Genomic DNA, 18,871 nt, shown 5'->3' on the forward strand with positions numbered 1-18,871 from the left:
CACTGCCCCTGAACATGAGGCTCCATTTTGCCTTTGTGGCTGGCTGCCACTAACAGGCCTAGCCTCTATGACAGGGATAGGGAAACTTTGGCCCTGCCGATGTTGTCGGGCTCTACTTCTTATCTGCCCCAGCCAGCAAAGCCAATACAGCCAGGGACGAGAAAATTCAACCGTTTCTCGAAGGCCACAGGGGACCATCCCTACTTTATGAATCTGTTTCATGTCCTTCTAAAGCAGACACCAGCACATCTTGTGGCAGTGAATTCCATAAATTAAGTAGGTGTTGTGGGAACAACACACACCTTCGTTTGTCCTGACTCTACGCCCAATCACTGGATGACCCCATAGCTATTGCATTATGAGAAATGGAAAATAACTTCTCTTTCTTTCTTTCTTTCTTTCTTTCTTTCTTTCTTTCTCTTCCTTCCTTCTTATTTCTCTCTCTCTCCCCCACCCCCGCCACTTCCTCCACACCATGCAAATTATTATAAACACATAATTTATCTGTATATAAATGTTTGTTCCCTTGTCCCTCCTTGGATCCTCTTGAATACATGGCCTGACCTTTTTTTCCTGGAACTCATTTCAGGTCTATGGCTTTATGTTGCCCTGGGGCAGGATTGGGGAGGGAGGAGCCAAAGATAACGAGCCACCCCAGCTGAAACAACAAGGCTTACCGAAAAGGGCCTTCATGCGGAGTCTCTCCTCCTGAGTGATGCGTATGCAGGCCTCGGACAAGGTATCGTTGAAGATCTGCAAGGAGAAACGCATTGCGTCAGCCTTCCCCAACCTGGTGCCCTCCATATGTTTTGGACGCCGGCTCCCATCAGCCCAGTGGCGTAGCGTGGGGGGGTGCAGGGGGGGCCGCACCGGGCGCAACATCTGGGGGTTAGGGTTAGGGGGCGCAAATCCACGGGTTAGGGGGCGCAAATTACTTGCCTTGCCCCGGGTGCTGACAACCCACACTACTGTTGGGAAAAAGCACCAAGGCAAAAGCCAGCTCCAGATGGCTGGAATGCAAAACAGGATGTTATGGTTTGCAGATGTACTGTTGGAGAAAAGGTGGAGCCTATTCTCTGTACTGAGCACCGGATGTTAGCTCAGAGTATCATGTGACCTGTGCTGGAAGTACAAGGGAGGAGTGTGTGTCTCTTCTGATGGAGTCTGAAGGAAACAGACGCATTTCTATGTATTGCTGAGTGACAGGAATAAAACATGTAAAAGGGCTCCTGTCTGTCTCATTTCCCCTCCCTGGGAGAATGCAGGGAGGGAGAGAGAAGAAGAGGAAAGCAGAGGGTGTGTTCTTTCTCACGTCTAATGAGAAGAATCGCCGGGTTTGTTTAACTAGCCTGCCGGGGTCGCAGACGGAAGGTAAACACAGTATCTCGCTCAATTGCCTCGGCGGAGGCCAAGCACCTCTGACTGTGAGCTGAAGATACTAACAGCTACGCCACTGCATCAGCCCCAATGAGTTGGCACCCAAAACATCTGAAGGGCACAGGGATCAAAGCTCGTAAGAACGCAAGACAACCCTGAGCTGGATCAGGCCCAATGGCCCATCTACTCCAGCGTCCTGTTCTCACAGTGGCCAGCCAGATGCCAGGGAGGCTCGACTGGCATTTTCATTGCATCTCTTTAGGTGCCAGGTGAAAACATTCCTCTTCTCCCAGACCTTTTGCCGAGTAAACCATCAAGTATTACCTTTCAAACCAGGGGGGTATTGTTTTGTATTTTATTACGTTATGCATTTTTGTGTTTTTATACTGCAAACGGCCCTATGATCCTTGGATGAAGGGCAATATATAAATTTAATAATAACAGTAATAAACAACAACGTGGGATCACACATCACCGCCCCAATGCCATCATGAGCACAAGTAACCATGAATGCACAATATTAAGGACACTTGGAAGGGCCCTCAGAGAGGACGCCGAGGTTGAACTCTCTCAGGTCACGTGTGGCTGTGGGCATTGCAAGGGATCCGGGCTGCACCTCTTGGTGCAAGGAAAGATCTGAGGAACAGCCCCGCCGAAGCAGCTGGAAGCAGAACCGGAATCTCACCTGCCGGAAAAGGAGATCTAGCACAAGAGGGTTGTTGATGCTGTCCTTTGGGTAGAAAACCTGCCAGGAAAGAGAGCAGAAGGTGATCAGGGAGAGACCGGAACCACCCTAAGAGCACTGCTGGAACAGACCAAGGTGCGTTCATCTAAGCCAAGGGTGGGGAGACATTTTCAGCCAGAGAGCCGCATTCCCTTCTCACGGACCTTCACAGGGCCACCTGGCAGTGGTGGACGGGGCCAGAAGAGAAAGTGGGTGGGGTGGGGAAGAAACAAATTCACATTCTCCAGTCTTTATACACCCTTCTCCACCCAAGTAAATGTGTCGCAGCTTATGTAGAGGGAGGGCATTCTACAAGGCGGGTGCCACTACTGAGAAGGCTCTCTGCCTGGTTCCCTGTATCTTCCCTTATCATATCTCTTCCAACCCCCCCCCCCTTGCTAATGAGGAAAAGGAGAGAGCAGCTTTACTCAGGATAAATACCTCTTTCCTGAGATAGATTTTCCAAGAGACATTGCGGTATGCATAGAACTCCTCACTGCAACGCCGGTGAAGCCGCGTCTGGATAAGCTCATCCTCAGATGATAGTTCACGTGAGACCGACACTAGAAGAGAGGAATTGGTCAGCAGCTGTGCTGGAGAAGGAACAGCCTGCCCCCCAGGGCTCTCTGTTAAGGAAAGGCCACATACCATACTCAAGGAGCCATGGTAGATCACACAAGTATCATGGTTTGCTTGAACGTTCAAACCCAGCCCAGTAAACTAACCATGGCTTGCTTTCTGGCAACAAACAAAGTCATGGTTTACTGTTGGCTCACAAACCACGGTTTGTTTTAACTATGGTTCAGCGTTATGTCTGAAACCAACAGCCTTGCTTAACCACCGTTTGTTTGGCCACCCCTACTCCAAGTGTTCTCCAAGCTACAGAGGCATGAGTAGCTGAAAAACAGAGCATTTACACAGGAGGGAGAAGTAAAAGATGGCACCTCCCACCTGAACTTACTTCAGAGTCCACCACCTCATTCTGCTGCATGTGAACACCAGGCCTCAGGCAGCCCAAGAGGCAGTCAAGGAATCAAGCACAGAGAACACAAAGCCATTCTTTACCTGGAGAGGCCTCGGGAAAAGATCTGGTGATGGCGGGTGGCAGGCGGATGGCAGAGGGCACAGCCACCTTGGCACAAGTCACAGGCTTCACCATGGCTACTGCCTCCTTGGCTCCCAACTCCCTGATGACCTGCAAGCAAGCCAATACCCACATCACACCTGAGTTGGCACTCAGAGCATGTTCAGCAGGAGCACTGCCAGTCCTGGTTTGACAAAGCCACTTCTGCCTTAAGGAGGAGGTGGGGTGGCGGGATTCACGGCCCCTCCATGTGCGCGGTGGGTGGAGGCTAGCCCCGCACGATTGGGGGGATTCCTTTCTTTTTTTAAAAAAAAATATTTTTTATTAACCGGCCAATCAAATCAAATTAAATCACATCACATAAATTCCGAATTACAAAGCCGAATTTTAAATTTTGTTGGGGGGACCCATATTTCAAGATCCGAAGGGGGATTCTGATCATCTTCTTGCTACTGCATTAATGTCCAAATCAGACCAAATCAGTCGAAACAGAGTTCATAATTCTATCCAGTCTTATCTTGCTGTTTCCACATTACATCTTGTTCATATATTTTCTCTTTTTTCTTTATGATCTCTTCTGATAGTCTCCTTAAGCCGATAAACACCAATATTAATCCTGTGTGAATTTTTCCGTTCTTCCAATCCTCAGATCGAGATGGTTTCCATATATCATCGCCTTCATAGATAACATCACTCTTTCCATCATTAATCTCACAAAACTGTCGCTCTTAAGTCCCTCTGAGGAGTTTCACCCACAATATAAAAGCTGCTCTATTTCTCTATTTCTCCTCCCAGACTCAAAACCTCCGACAGAACTTCCCAATATGGCGACGGCATTTTTAACTGCGTCATTCCAAAGCCCTTATACATTCCACGCTCTTCTTAAAACATGCTTTGGTTCGAAAGTTTATCTCCACACAGCCTTAAATCCACAGCTTAAATCCTTAAAACGACATTTCTGACTCGTGAGGGGAGGGGATTCTTGTTTAATCACATAAGGAAAGAAAGGAAAGCTTCCCCTCCTCCCCCATCAGTCACTTGCCATACCGTATCTTGGCGTATCTTCTCATGATTTATTCTTGTCTTGTTTTATCAGAGATCTCTTCTGTTAGCAGTCTTTACTCCCCCTCCTTCCTTGAAATATGTGCATTCCTTCATCCAAATTGTTTCTTTTGAAGTTCTTGCAGCTAGTGGCGCGGATCAGGGGCGACGTCCAGGAGCGCCGAAATCCCACAGGAGGGCTTTGTGCCTAGTGCCCCCATCCCCACAAAATCGGGGGTGGTATAGGGCATAGCAGGCAAGGGCAGTCCCCCCCACCATCCTGGGGGGGGGTAGGGAGGCTAATTACTCCCATCATAGCCTCCAAATTACCTCGTGTGGGTCGGAGAGATGTTATTGTCAGCCATCTTCCGATGTGCCCCCTAGTGGCCCCGTGATTGGGGGGATTCCTGGCCGCATCACCACCCTAGCCGGTCAATCGGCTGGTTCGGGGGCGTGGCCTGCCCTATAAAGGCAGGATGCGGCCAGGGATCTCCCTCTTTGCTGCCCGCCAGCTGTTCCTGTTTTCCCACCCTCCAACCATATAAGGTGCTATGGAACTTGGTTGGTCGCTGTTGAGGGGCCTGGTAGGAATTTTTCCACTTGGCAAATTGGCGCCAGCCACTTGGTTTTCACCTATCTCGTGGCAAATTGTCACAACTTTCTGGGAATTGGTGGTTAGGCACTGGTATAGTTCTGTAGATGGAAGAGGGGAGGTAGCGCCATCACCTGCCCCACATATTGAAGGGTAGTCCGTTAAAGGATTCTGGGGGGCATGGCCCTGTCCGAAGCCTAAGGAGGTTAGGGCCTAAGGCAGGCCCCCTATCGGTGACCCCTGGTGGTTAACCCTTCCTGGACTTCAAGCAGACGGGCTGGAGTTGGATTTAGTGATTTAGGACCAATGCCTAAGCCAATACCACTCATCACCTATAACCAATAAAGTTGTGGCCTTTTTTAGCCCATTAACCTTAATAACTGCATCATGTGTCATTATTTTCACCTGGGGGGGTCGGGAACTCACCACGTAACAAGCAACACACATGGGGCTGGCACTTTTACTGTCTTCTTTCCTAGGTGGGTCCCTAAATCAGAACTGGGTAACCTTCTTCAGCCCAAGGGCTACATTCCCTTCTGGGAAGCCTCCAGGAGCCAGGAGCCAGTGGTGGGTGGGGCCAGAGACAAATGTGGGTGGAGCAAGGGATACAAAATTCACCTTGGTGCAGTAGATGTAGTTTCTGCGCACACAGCTCTCTATTCTCCATGCCGACAAGCAAAAGGCATTGTTATCTGAGTTCAAGATACATTCCTGCCAGGTTAAAACACTCAATGGGATGTAAATCTATGACAGTGACTGGTGTGTGGAGGGGTAGTCCAGAGAGAATCCCAAGGACCAGATGGAGAGGAGAGCTGCATTTGCACATCCGCAACATGCCCTGTTTAGGGCAGCCCTGTTTAGGGAAGCTTTTAATGTTTAATAGGTTATTGCATTTTAGTGTTTTGTTGGAAGCTGCCCAGAGTGGCTGGGGTATAAATAAATTATTATTATTAATTATTATTATTATTATTATTATTATTATTATTATTATTATTATTACTACTACAAGAATTATTAATTCTTATTATTCTTATTCTTATTATTAAACTTTATATACCACCCTTTGTCAGTAGACCACAGGGCAGTTTAGAACCCACAACAGAAATATATTGCATAATGTAAAACCTATTCAACATAAAAGCAAAAAACAATTACGTAAGCACAATTACAACTGGGGCAACCCAGTCAGAAAGGTAGGGCAAAAGGAAAGCAACAGCAGCAACAATTACAATAAGGAGGTACGTAACAAAATACAAATTCTCTTGGCAGCACCAGCACAGAGGTAGCAGAAAATCTGCAGCAGGGCATCCAAAATATAAAGGCCGCACACAGGTACAGAATCTTCTCTTCAAGGTAGCTGTTAGTCCTGGCCACCTACAGAAAACAACAGATCCACTCGCTCTCCCACCCCGGGAACCTTCCTCTCCTTGTCTCCTCACCCTGGGAGATCTCCGCTTCCCTGTCTTTCACTCCCGGTCCTTCCAGCAGCTCTCTGCCGCTTCCATGTTGGTGCAGTCCTTGGCTCCTCAATGGCGTCCCAGAAGGGGAGACAGCAGAGGGATAAGTCCCTTTGGCGTCTCACCTTCGAGGTGACTTCCACTGATATTGGCCCATCACAGGGCAGCCCACTGCCTGCAGCACCCCTGGCTTTCCTCTCCCCATCCTGAAACAGACCCTCAGGATGGGTTGAGCCGAGTTGGGCTGGCCGGCACTGCATAGATACAGACAACTGGCGCTTCCTCGCAGAGCATCCTGTTTCCCTAATCCGCAAGGCGGCCCTGCCTTCCTGTGATGCATGTATTCTGTCGCCCCCAACCATACCGGAGCAGGGCGTGCTGGTGTCTCCGTGGCTGCCAGCTGTCCTTTCAGGATCATCAAGGCTTCCTCGTGGGGATCCATTTTCTTCACAAATACTTTCCCGCCTTCCTTCCTGCAAAGAAATGGAGGTGTATAGAACCGCCAAGGGATTCGTGCAAGCAAGCACTCCTCTCCAGCTCCCTAATACAGGGTGAATCCTTTAAAAGAGGCCCTGTGGATACAGAGTACACATGTTCCATGGGGCCTCTTTTAAAGGAATCACCCTGTAGAACCCTCAAAAGGACCATCTTGAGAGTTCAAGATTGTGAAACAAGCCGGTGGTTTGCGACTACACTGAGAGACTTGAACTTCAAAGCTGGAAGAATAAACACCAGCCGTCTATTACACCATGGACCTCACTGCTCCCGGCCACATTCAGACATATCTCAAATAGGCATCTATTTCAGGTGGGTGCTTATTTGGACACCTGGAGGGCCTATGGCAACTTGTACGGCTATTATTATTTATTGGTAATATTATTTCTCAAGTACACTCCCTAGCCAAAATAATGCACACAGCGTTTATTGTCAAAGCTGACAGTTGCAGCGGTTTCCGCAGCTCTGAATACCCATGCAAACCAGTTTAGTGTCTTGGCAGCTATTCCCAGGTCTTTGCTCTATGGAGCAGCTTCAAAAGCAGGGGAGCACTCCCCCTCCACCAAATTTATGTACCTTCCCCTGATGGGCTGCATGCACGCACCCGGAGACCACACCTGTGTGGCAGCTGCCTCTGCTCCGCCCTTTTCAATCCCCTCCTGGTTCTGCGAGGCAGCGGTGTGGGAGAGGATGAGGAAGCACTCAGCCCTTCACTTGCCTGACCTGCCTCTTTCTCCTCTTCTTCCAACCCATCCCGTGCTCCACTCTCCAGCTCTGAAGCTTCCCCTGCCTCTGACTCTTGCCTCCTGGCTGGTACAGGTCCCCACAAATCACTGCCCCCCTCTCCCAAGTCAAACGCCAGCCCCCTTCCCCCCAGTGTGCACCCTCCAGCGTCCTGCCAGTCTCTGACATTATTTGCACATGTAGGTTCCATGTTAGCAAGAGCTGGCACAACTGTGTGTGTCCGGGGCTTAAAGACTGGAAGAGGTGCCAGCTTTCGTGAGCCTAGATCTGACCTGATAGGTTCTGGGATGCGTGCAGGTTGCTGGTACTGCTTGATAATGTTGCGGATGTTCTGCGTCGGCTCCGGAATGTACTCCGAGTTCAGCTTGGAGTGGCGGACAAGCTCACCAGCGCGCAGCCTGGAGGCGGGATCTGCGCAAGGAGGGACAGAAAAAGAAGCAAGACAACAGTGGCCTGTTTGTGTAAATTGTGGGTTGGGGAACTTCAGGCTCCAGGGGCCACATGTTGGCCTCCAGGCCATTCTCTCTGGCTCTCTGAACTCTCCCCAGTTCACACCCAGCCATGCCTCGTACCCCACATGTTTTTGCCTGGCTGGCATGCGTCATTCAACTCTGATAATGCCTCCCTGAACGGGGGTGGGGGTGAGTGTCAATAGAAAATAGTCTACCGTGCAAAGGTAAAAATTGCATTCGTTGCTCTGCCTGTTTTGCCTCAGGCCCCAGCCACCACTGGCAAAAACAGAAACTCCTTACCAGATTTCTGAAAGAACGGCATGTCTTGTGTAAGGCTCGGTGATGCTGCAGTGTCGTCTACCAGCCCTTTCTCGGCTTCTCTCTGCCACGGAGGGGGTGAAATTGAACACTGGGATGAGTCGCAGCCTCAGAATTCTGGAGCTGGGAGCTAGAACAAAATCTAGAACAGTACTCTTGAGCCACCTAGTCCAAACTGAGACCATTCTCAAGCCCTCTCTTGGGTCTTCTCCCCACACTTAAATGCCATTCCCTGGATATTTGGGTGTGCCCAGAGCCCCTCCTGAAATTGCTCCCTACCCTCCCCAGCTCCACCAAACCTGGTCCATTGCTCTACCGCAGAACTGTGGATCTGAAGACCTGCCGTTCCCGACTGGGCACGCAGCTTGAAAAAAACAAACAAAACCCAGCGGTGATGGCCAGGCCAGCTTTGGAGGTGAGTGAAATGAATACGGGCAGAGAGATATCCAGTGTCGGGCAGCTCGAGGTCACCTAAAGGAGGGCACAAAGATTTCAGCAAAAGCACGCAGTGTCTCAGAAGAGGTGAGGGAAGCAGCCTCCGGGCCGCGAGGGCACTAAGGACAGGGCACAAGCCAGACCTGTGCAACCTTCTAGGGTTGTCATCAAAGGCTGGCATAACTGTCAAGGAGACGCACCAGAGCAGGGGGACCCACTGGCACGACCCCCCTGCGCCTGCTCTTCTTCTTCGCCACTACAACTCGCTTGCTCACTTGGCCCTTGTTCTGGCTTGGCAGGAATTAGAAGGGTGGCATTATGCACCGGTGCGGCTATCCCAAACATGCAAGGAAGTCAATCCCAATTGTTGGAGGTCATGCACAGTCAAAGGTACACATCACCATATGTGGTGGTGTTGTGACATCTTCAAAGAAGAATGCTGTCTTCAAAGAAATAAGCCTGATATACAACAAAACAATTGAAATGTCCCCTGCACTGGCTCTACTTGGGCTTAGGATCCCGTCTGTTCACGACTATCCTAAAGATGACCTCTTAACCTTTCTATTGACCATTACCATACTGGTGTTGGAAATCTGGTGTTGGGCTGAAGATTGATTCTTGGTGTAACAATAGCATGGCTGAGAAACTAACATGTCAGCTGAGGGTAGCAAAGGGCAAACACAATCCATATTCCTTTTATAACATATGGCAAATGTTTATTGAATACATAAATTGTTCAGACTGTGGCAAGAATCCACCCAGCACTCGTGGGAAAACGTGGCGTGTTCTTTTAGACCAATCCATTGAAATTTTAACACATGGCATGATAAAAGTCTGTAATTTTATTAGGACAGGTTATTTGTTGTTTACTGTTGTAACAATTGTTTTCTCAAAATTTATCTTCTGTATCATGAAAATAAATAAAAGCAGTATTGTTATTATTTTTAAAAAGGAAGGTTAGAAGGGTTTGTTATTCTGACTGGTGTGTAACTGGAATGCAGAGTTAAAAGTAAATTATCAAATAATCAATTCTAGCAATTCTAGGCAACAAAATAATATAATTTGGCATCTGAACAATTGGCATTATTAATTGTATTATAATTTGGTATTGTGACAATGAGGCTTTTATTGGGTTATTGTAACTGAAAACTAATAAAAATTATTACACAAAAATAAATAAAAAATATAAAAAGTAGGAAGAAACAGCTGTGGGCAAGACAGAGGCACAGTAGCTGTCCTTGCCTGTTCCCTTAGTGGCTCTGTCTGATAAGGAAGTAGGTGGCAGAAATGAAGAGGGGGAGCAGCGGCGGTGGCAGCAGTTGTTAATAATGGCAGTGATGAGGTAGACGGACAGAGGGTGGGGGCCATTCCAACATTTGGAGGAGGCACTGCAACCAGTGATGGACTGGGGGGAAATGCAGCCCTGTGTCACTGCCAGCTATGTCTTGCGCTCAACAACCATCTCTGGGTAACAGGGGGACCAGAGGGCCGTCCACCTCGTATTTAGCCACTGACCAGAGAACCAAGGACCACAGGCATCTTCTTTGTGTCTCATCACCTGTACGCATAAGAGACTCACCTGGGGAGGTAGACCCCCTTGAGGCCCAGCATCATAGGTGCCGCTCTTCTGGGTCCTAGAAGGGCTTCTGTGCTGGGGAGACCTGGGGCTGGAGTACTGGCTTGCACTGAGTGAGGTTGCACCGGCCAATGCTGCTACAGCGGCCTGCTGCCGTCGGCGGAGAGCCTCCACTTGGGACATGTGTTGAGCCTGCCCCAGAGAGAAAGGGCAGGGGTTAGGGTTGCCACCCTTCTTTTTCCAGCAGGGCTCCTGCGCTTTTAACAGCAGGGCGCCAAGCGGCAGTTAAAGGTGCAGGAACCCTGACGGAAAAGAGAGAGTGGCCAATTTTAAAAGGCACATCCTATGATCCCAGGGAGAAAAAGCAAAAGGAAGGAAGGAAGGAAGGACCACTGTGGGTGCACTTAGATGTCACAGAAATGAGGTTAAGAAGACTGTTTGTTTGCTGAGCATGTCACTTGTGAATGCTGTACATGGGGAAACAGAAAGCAGGACAGGGCACTGGGTCAGAACTGGAAGCAAAGTTCATCAAACGTAGGAATGCACGGCCCTTTTATAGCATCACTTCTATTAGATAGCTCATTCCTTATCCAGACCCTTGAACGATGCCATCGTCCCCCATGTATGGCTCCTGATTCCTGCCTTTACTTACCAGAAGCAACTCCTGCTGGTTACGGAAAGCTTGCTGTGCCAACAGCAAGGCCTCATTTGTTGCTGCTGCGAGGAATAGAAACAAGGTCAGTTATTGTGTGGTACACAGACGCTGTTAATAAGGACTTTTTTTTACAAAGGTGGGGTGACAGGTGCTGTGGTCAGGGAGAGATATAGCTCAGGGCAAGAGCACCTGCTTGGCATGCAGAAGGTCGTAGGTTTAATCCCAGCTAATATCTGGATCAAATTTGAATTGATTTTATATATGTGTGGTTAAAGTTGTTTTTGTATCTATAAATTGGTTTTTAAATGTCTTGCATATGTAAATGTTTCAGCTTTTTCTTTTATATCCAATTATTCTAAATAAGTTTTTATTGCATTGTACAGTGGTACCTCTGGTTATGTACTTAATTCGTTCTGGAGGTCCGTTCTTAACCTGAAACTGTTCTTAACCTGAAGCACCACTTTAGCTAATGGGGCCTCCCACTGCTGCCGCAATGCCACTACAGGATTTCTGTTCTCATCCTGAAGCAAAGTTCTTAACCCAAGGTACTATTTCTGGGTTAGCGGAGTCTGTAACCTGAAGCGTATGTAACCCGAAGCGTATGTAACCCAAGGTACCACTGTACATTGCTTTGGGAAGCCTAATGGGAAGTGATTCATAAACAAAACGAATTGTTGTCATTTTGATGTTCCTTGGATATTTCAAAGGTGTCCGAGGACAGAGAGCACCCCTCCCTAGAACTGGCGTAGCCAACATGAGCCTCTTCCAGATCTTGTTGGACTACAACTCCCAGCCCCCTGTCCGCCCATTGGCGATGCCAACTGGGACAAACCGTCCAACAGCTTCTGGAAGGCACCAGATTGGCTGCCCCTGCTCTAGGAAAACTTTGAAGAAATCGCCAAAGGAAGCTTTCTCTCGATTTTTCTCCAAGGGAACAATTCCACATCCATTGTTTCACAGCTGACCTCACTTAGGTTGGTCACCGTTTGGCCATGGAAGGTAGCTCTACCTACACTCACCAGCTGTTTGGGGTCCCTCGGCTGGTACACCGTCTCCATTGCTCTGGCTTCCATTCCCCGCTCCAATCTGGCCTCCTCCCTTCATCCTGTGGGAGACGGCAGCCGGCTTCTCCAGTTCCTGGGCCAGGACAGAACAAATAAGCGTTGGCACTTGGGGGGAGGAGGGTGGCGCAAATGAAATAGGGCCAAAATTCTAGGGCTTTCCCCAGTATGACAAACTCCAAGTCCTGAATGGGAACCAGTCTTCCTATCTAGGTATTTTCATACTGCCTTGCTGCAAATGTTGTCCCTGCATCACGCCAACATTTGGTGCAGTGGTTTGTGTGTAGGGGTGTGCTTGTCTTGCTTTCGGGGTAACGGTTCCCTCACTATCTGTTGAGCCTGGAAATTGCTGTCCTTTTTGCTGCCACGTTTGACAGAGAATCCAGACAACACTGCTGCCTTGCACACCTCAAAATTTTGTGCATTCACCTCCTGCTTCGTTTTTCTTTTCTTTCTTTAAAATCTGAGGTTCAGAACAATCTGCTTTACCACTTGGGAGAGAGACCTTTCTTTGGCCGCTAACACCAGAAGAAATCTCCCTTCCAGCATTCTGAGAATTAGGTGTCCTTTGGGAAATAGGACACTGGGCCTGACTGTGTAGCATCCACTTTGCGCCTGGGGATTGGGGAGGGGACGGCGCTTTCCTTACCCCATTCCCATAGGACAGAACAGGGTCAAAAAGACTGTCCAGGTAATGATCCAACCCCTTCTGGCTTCGGGGCTCGCTGAACGTGTCCGAATCTGCTTCCGGGTTCAGAAAGACAAATAAAAGGGAATTAGCCAAAAAGCAGTCCTCATAATGTGATGATTCCCGTGGGGTCCCTCAGCCCCAAAATCAGGGTTGCCAGGGCGATTAATCAGAAATGGAGGATGAGGCTCCTGTAAGCTGGGTAGTAGAAGAGTTGGCAAGCCCCGGTTTCTAATGCGTTTGAAACTTTGCACCCACCACTATGGTCTGTGGCTTTGATGGAACACTGACTGCACAAAGGAAGGTACAGGTGAACACTATTCAAGCTGATCCTTTTGATGTGGACAGGCAGAGATTTTTAACATCTGCTGTGATGAAGGAACATAATTACCAGCCACCTGCCCACACAGATCATGGTGGAATGACATCCTGGGTCAACCCATAACTGATACTTTCATAATGGAAGCAATGGGGTCTTGGCTAACTGAGTTTGCCTCCGTTTGGGTTTGAGTGTTATTTCTTTATTGTTATTGTTGCATTTAGTTTGTACAAATCCAATAAAACAAATATCACAGGGCAAGGGGGGGGTAGTGGACAAAGAGGGACTTTCAACAGATGCTGCTTCTGCCACCCAGACACCGTTATGGCCGTCAGCTGATCGCTGTGGCTCGCAAAGAGGCAGCACAAAAAGTTTGAACCATGCACGCAAAGAGAAATGTTCCATCCGGCCTCTTCTCTCCTCAGCTGCCAGCTGGGGGCAGCCATTCCATCAGGCTGCCTCAGTGGGAGCCCTATGCCAGCTGGTCATTATAAGAGCAACCAATTAAGAATTGGTGCCTGAGTTTGATTCCCGATCTACCCTCTCTGTCGCTTTTACCCTTGTGTGCTGTGCTTTTCTTTTCTTTTTTGCATTGCAAGTCTGCAAAGCAGGGACTGCCTGTTTGACTGCATGGGTCTCACTCTGGGAGTCCTTTTGGCTGAAGAGCAGGGTGCAAATGCCCTCAAATAATTTAATGGGTCACCTGACATCATTGTGACATCAGGTGGCTGGCAGGGGAGGTGACATTTTTCTATGAGCGATGTTATGATCTTCTGTCATGCACACACACACACACACACACACAGCGGCAAGCTCAGGGCTTGTCCATACATTCACTCGTCCTCCCAGTTCCCTTCAGGAAAACTTACTCTTTACTGCTGAATTGGAGCAAATGTCAATCAAGTTTTCCGTGATTGACGTTTGCTCTGATTCAGCGCTAAAGAGCAGGTTTTCACAATGAAAGCAGCAGGGCAAATGTAAAACCGCTTGGATCCATGCCTAGAAAGCACAGAACAAGCAGAAAACCTGCTTTCTAGGTGCAGGACCAGTGAAGGGTGGACGAACCCTTGGTCCTTACCATGGCTGCAATATCCTTCTGAGTCTGGCAGGTTGGTGGGGGCCACTGTGGGGGCCTTCATAAGTGGCGGAGGAGGAACTTTCTCACCAGAATCCAAACTGTGCCTGAATACTCTAAGGATAAAAGGGAAGGAGAGCAATGGGAGATGGAGGAGGAGGAGGAGAGAGAGAGGGCAGACAACACCATGTTTCAAATTGGGGGTGGCACCAAGAAGAGAAGAGAGAGTGAGCAGAGGGGGAAATGTCAAGGTAAAATAAAACTCCAGCTGGAAATATTTATTATTTGCAGGACATGCAGAGTTTCATGCTTGCACACTGTTCTTCTAAACTCTACAACGGGAGTGAGGAACCTCCAGTCTGTGGGCTGCTTGTCCTCTCTATCCAGCCCTGGGGACTCTCTTTAAGCCCAACTCAAGAATGCCCCCATCAGGAGCCCTGCTTTGTGCCCTTAAATGCTTTGGGCATGGCAGGAGCATGTCCCTAAACTAGAATAATGCCTCTTGCTTGCCTGGGTGGAGGGGTACGTGTCGAAACCTCTGCTTTTCTGCATGCTGAAATGTAACCTGTACGAAGGCAAGAGTCACAGCTGTTGCTCCGCCCATTTTTCCCTCTCTGGCTCCACCCACCACCCTGGAAGGTTGTCCACAAGGGAATGGGCTGCGTTGTTTTGCCTGTCGTGGCCCCTCCCTTTCATTGCTTGGGAAGAGATTATTGCCCTCCCTGGGCGAGTCATGAACGCTTGTCCAGGGAGAGCTATGGGTAAACTCTGCAGAGAACTATGTGGGTGCTGTGCTCTTTGGGATTCCTTTCCTTCCCATTTTGTGTTGTGTTCCAAAATGAGCTTGTGAATGGCATAGGGGGGTTTTAACCCCTGCTGCTAAGGGGGTGCCTGGGGGGCTGAAAGTAGTGGTAGTGTTGTTGGCTGTGCCACTGATTTTAAAAGAGCCTCATATTTTAAAGGGTTCTCGGTTTTTCTGACATGTTTAAAATAGTTTTGTTGTTGCTGAACACCCTTTATTACTAGTACCTTCCCCTTTTTTTGGCTCATATTGTTCATGTTTTTGGAAGTGGACATATTGAAATATTTCCTAAGACTGGGTTAGCAAATGGGAAGATCCTGACCATGAACAGATCTGACTGGTATTCAAGGAAAAGGCATAGATTCATCAAAACCAAAAGCCGCATCCTTTATGGCAGCAACTAGGATAACATCAGGGCAATTTCACATCTGTATTGACTCAGAACCATAGAGCTGGAAGGGACCATTAGGATCGTATAGTGCATCCCCCTGCAGTGAAGGAATCTTTCACCCAACGTGGGACTCGAACCCACAGCCCTTAGACTCATGCTCTACCAACTTAGCTATCCCTCAGGGAAAAACAGAAAGCAAGCTTCTTGCAGCAGTGCAGTCCCTAATCTCTAGGCATCCCAAGCACAAGGGTTGGGCACTTCCATGCTAAGATGGCACCCAGTCTTGTTCTCTTCAAGACCTGTCCTTCCAACAATCTTCCACAACCTGTGTCCACATGCTCTTGAAACTGCACTGAACTGTTCAGAGAAAGAGCTAGCAAGTCGCCTCTGCTACTTACGCTTTGCCGCCAATATTTCTCTCTGGCCCCTCTGAGGCCACCATGAAGTAGGACTTATGCTTTGGGAAGCCACGGATGAGTTCCAGGTCGGACACCAGATCTAAGACGTAGTCGTGGCCGGCCAGCTCAGCCCACTGGGTGCCGTCTTTCATGGCGACTGACCAGCCTCGCCATCCCTCTGCAAGCCCCCTGTGAAGAAGGATCAGTCCTGAGCCGCTCTGGGTGCTTAAAATCCAGGAAGGAGTAGGGCACTGGGGATCAGCAGAGATCAAAATCCCAAAAGGTAACTTCAACTGAATGCCCAGTTGTCAGGAGCAGTTCATTCCCAGAGCTGGAATCAGACGAGACCTCCTGAGGGGAGGACCCCATTAGAGGACCAAGGTGGGGGGTGAGGAGAGGGACCCCCTGATAATCATAATCCAGGGCAATACCCTATTTGGTGAACATTCAGATCAGGCGACCTAATGTGCCCCACCCTGGATTTAGCACACCAAGAACTCTGGCCAATGTAAGTTTCAAAAGTGGGAGTGGTCCCTACTCGTAAATCAATAGCCAGTTGTAACAAAAACTAATCCATTCAAAAGTATGTATTCTGACAAGGATTACAAACTCAAACAGAGATTACAAACTCAAACTCATAAGGATATGTATAACACAATAATTTGTTACAGTATTAAAGATAAGAGTTTATGTGTTGAGATAAGTTCATGTTAGTCCATAGTAAGATTTGACGTGAAGATCTTAGTTTCAATCATTGAGCAGAAGTCAGAAGTCAATTATGGATCAGAAACCAGGACAGGGTCCTGTTTCGATGTATTCACCTTCATCAGTTGGAAGTATCAAACATTACATGACATGTTTGAGTTGTAATCTCTATTTGAGTTCTTGGTGTGCTTTTTTCTTGGTATATTTAATAACAAGAACTCCACCCTGGATGTATTCATCAACTTTTGACTCTCCAGATTCTATTGGTCATAGTACCATTGGCACAGTATATACAGGTCCTGCTATCAGAAGGCGCAATAGCCACAAATTCAGTTATCTGAACACAAAGAATTATGCCCCAAACCTTGCTACACAAACAGCTAAGTCAGGTATCCAAACAGCCAGAGTGTGCTCTCTTCCTTTGCTTCCTTGCTTGTACTTTGCTGGCTGGCAGCAACGATTTTCGGGCAGGAAGCATGCAAGGAAGGAGGGCGGTCGGACAAATCACGGAGCAGGAGGAATCGGACAAATCAGGTTTCCCATTGTCTCTCTTTTGTTGGTTGGCTTCAGCCATTTCAGGGGGGAAAACCAAGCAGGGAGCGGGGAGAGAGACTGGACAAATCATGGATTCAAAATGTTCCCTAAGGGAATAATGAAAATCGACAGCTCTTTATGCGAACGCTCGCCTAATGAGCGATTTAATAGGAACTAATTGCATTCAGAAAGCGGGACCTGTGTGTACTCATTTGGCAGCACAAGGCATCCTCTGTCCTAGTTCTGTGCAGAAGGAGGAACTGATGCCATAATAATGGTCAGGATGAGGACCCTAGGAAGCCTGGAGCAGCCAGGCAGTCCTCCAACTCTCATTGGAATTGCTCCTAGTCTAGCTGCCTTCTGGACAGCTCCTTTCCTGTTTTGTATCAGGCCCTTTGGCTTCTGATTCTGCTAGACAGTGCCCCTGGAATGGGGACACCAACAAGCAGACCCTGCCACGCCCCCCAAGCAGATTTTCATTTCCTTCTACCTGTATTTCAGTATATTTTCAGCAAGGTTTTCTCCGGTGGTCCAGGAATGGATGGGGCAACAGAAGTGATCTCCTGTTGTGGTAAAAACAAAGAGCTATTTAATGCCAGTGGTTTTCATTTTAAAAAATAAGCATCAATTTAAACTATCTAGTAAGTCAGTAGGGACAAACAGCAAAGGAAAAAACACTTTTTGAAAGCTGGATCGCTCCTATCCTCAGGACAAGATGATCTTTGGATAGCACTGTGGTAGTATGCTTTTTATTTCATTTTCAAAAGAAGATCTCTTTCAGAGGAATCACTGTATGGACATGGGTTCGAAGCCAATCTGATCATGTCCAGAGTGCTTTTTCTTTTCTGATGGGGAATGGGGGTTTTTTAATCAGAAAAAGAAAAGCACTCTGCGCATGAGCAGAGGTTGCTGGCTTAAAGTGGCAGAATTTTTGAAATCTCTGGCACAGGTCTGTGATCCAGTGTTCACACCAAAGGATCAATATGTTCCTCTACATACCTCTGCTCTCCCTTCCCCCAGTTAACCAGAGAGAGAAAAAAGCATATACCTGTAAGGGGAAGCAATAAAGGGGCATGATCTTCTCTGGTTGCTTATATTTTAGCAACAGCTCAGGACCGCAATACCTCAAGGACCGCTTCTTCCCATATGAACCTACCCAGACCCTGAGATCATCTTCTGAGGCCCTCCTTTGTGAGCCTCCTCCTTGAGAGGGAAGTTCGCCTGGTGCCTTCATTATACACCTTTATTTAGGCCTTTGGTTGATCCAATTTACATCCTATGCCCTTTTAAAATGTGGGTTTTTGGGGGGTCTATTGGGTTGTGGTTTTATTTTTGTTGGGTGTGGTTTTGTATCTTCATTTTATTCTGTGAACTGCCCCGAGACCCCCGGCTATAGGGTGGTATATAAATTCTAATAATAATAATAATAATAATAATAATAATAATAATAATAATAATATATTTGGGGGGAAGGGGTGTAGGTCAGTGGTAGTGCATCTGCTTTGAATGATGTCTCAGGTTCAGTCTCCAACATCTCCAGGTGGGGCTGTGAATGTCCTATTTGAAACCTTGGAGAGCTGCTGCCAATCAGTGTAGACAATATTGTGCTAGATGAATCAAGGGCCTGACTCTATTTTGAATTCTTCTTCTTTTTTAAGCCCTCCTGAAAATTCACCAGAATTTTAGTGTCAATTTCTCCCAGTGTAGACACGTTCGCAATACAATCTTCCCTAATAAAATGCATCTTCGTATTTTATTATTTTTTGCTGATATATGTGTTTTTATGCACATATGCATTTTCGTAAACATTACCTGGCTGGAGACCTGCATTGCAATATCCAGGGAAGTGTGAGTTTCAAAGGATAGGGCCTCGTTTCTCCCTCATCGCTAGGCATAAGGCAGCTTCCTAGGTTCCCATTAGGCCGAAAGAGACAATGGGGCTGAGCTC

At 47.9% G+C, this 18,871-nt stretch overlaps 1 protein-coding gene across 4 annotated transcripts in view; it reads right to left on the reverse strand.

Annotated features, from left to right (window-relative positions):
• The window catches only part of MYO15A (myosin XVA), a 115,763-nt gene that overhangs the window by 41,881 nt on the left and 55,011 nt on the right, over window positions 1-18,871 (reverse strand). For 3 of the 4 annotated variants that reach the window (XM_082199565.1, XM_082199566.1, XM_082199563.1), the window contains exons 30-43: window positions 17,414-17,486; window positions 15,685-15,873; window positions 14,097-14,209; window positions 12,661-12,755; window positions 11,970-12,087; window positions 10,948-11,012; window positions 10,299-10,487; window positions 8,267-8,348; window positions 7,787-7,925; window positions 6,640-6,748; window positions 3,167-3,296; window positions 2,543-2,664; window positions 2,063-2,122; window positions 678-753 (exon numbers count right to left, since the gene is read on the reverse strand). In XM_082199565.1, the coding sequence (XP_082055691.1) occupies window positions 678-753; window positions 2,063-2,122; window positions 2,543-2,664; window positions 3,167-3,296; window positions 6,640-6,748; window positions 7,787-7,925; window positions 8,267-8,348; window positions 10,299-10,487; window positions 10,948-11,012; window positions 11,970-12,087; window positions 12,661-12,755; window positions 14,097-14,209; window positions 15,685-15,873; window positions 17,414-17,486 (1,560 nt within the window). The remainder of the gene's footprint in view (window positions 1-677; window positions 754-2,062; window positions 2,123-2,542; window positions 2,665-3,166; window positions 3,297-6,639; window positions 6,749-7,786; window positions 7,926-8,266; window positions 8,349-10,298; window positions 10,488-10,947; window positions 11,013-11,969; window positions 12,088-12,660; window positions 12,756-14,096; window positions 14,210-15,684; window positions 15,874-17,413; window positions 17,487-18,871) is intronic. The other variant, XM_082199564.1, reaches the window with a different exon arrangement.

Source organism: Podarcis vaucheri (genome assembly GCF_965113315.1).
Source record: "Podarcis vaucheri genome assembly, chromosome: 14".
Classification (NCBI taxonomy): Eukaryota; Metazoa; Chordata; class Lepidosauria; order Squamata; family Lacertidae; genus Podarcis; species Podarcis vaucheri.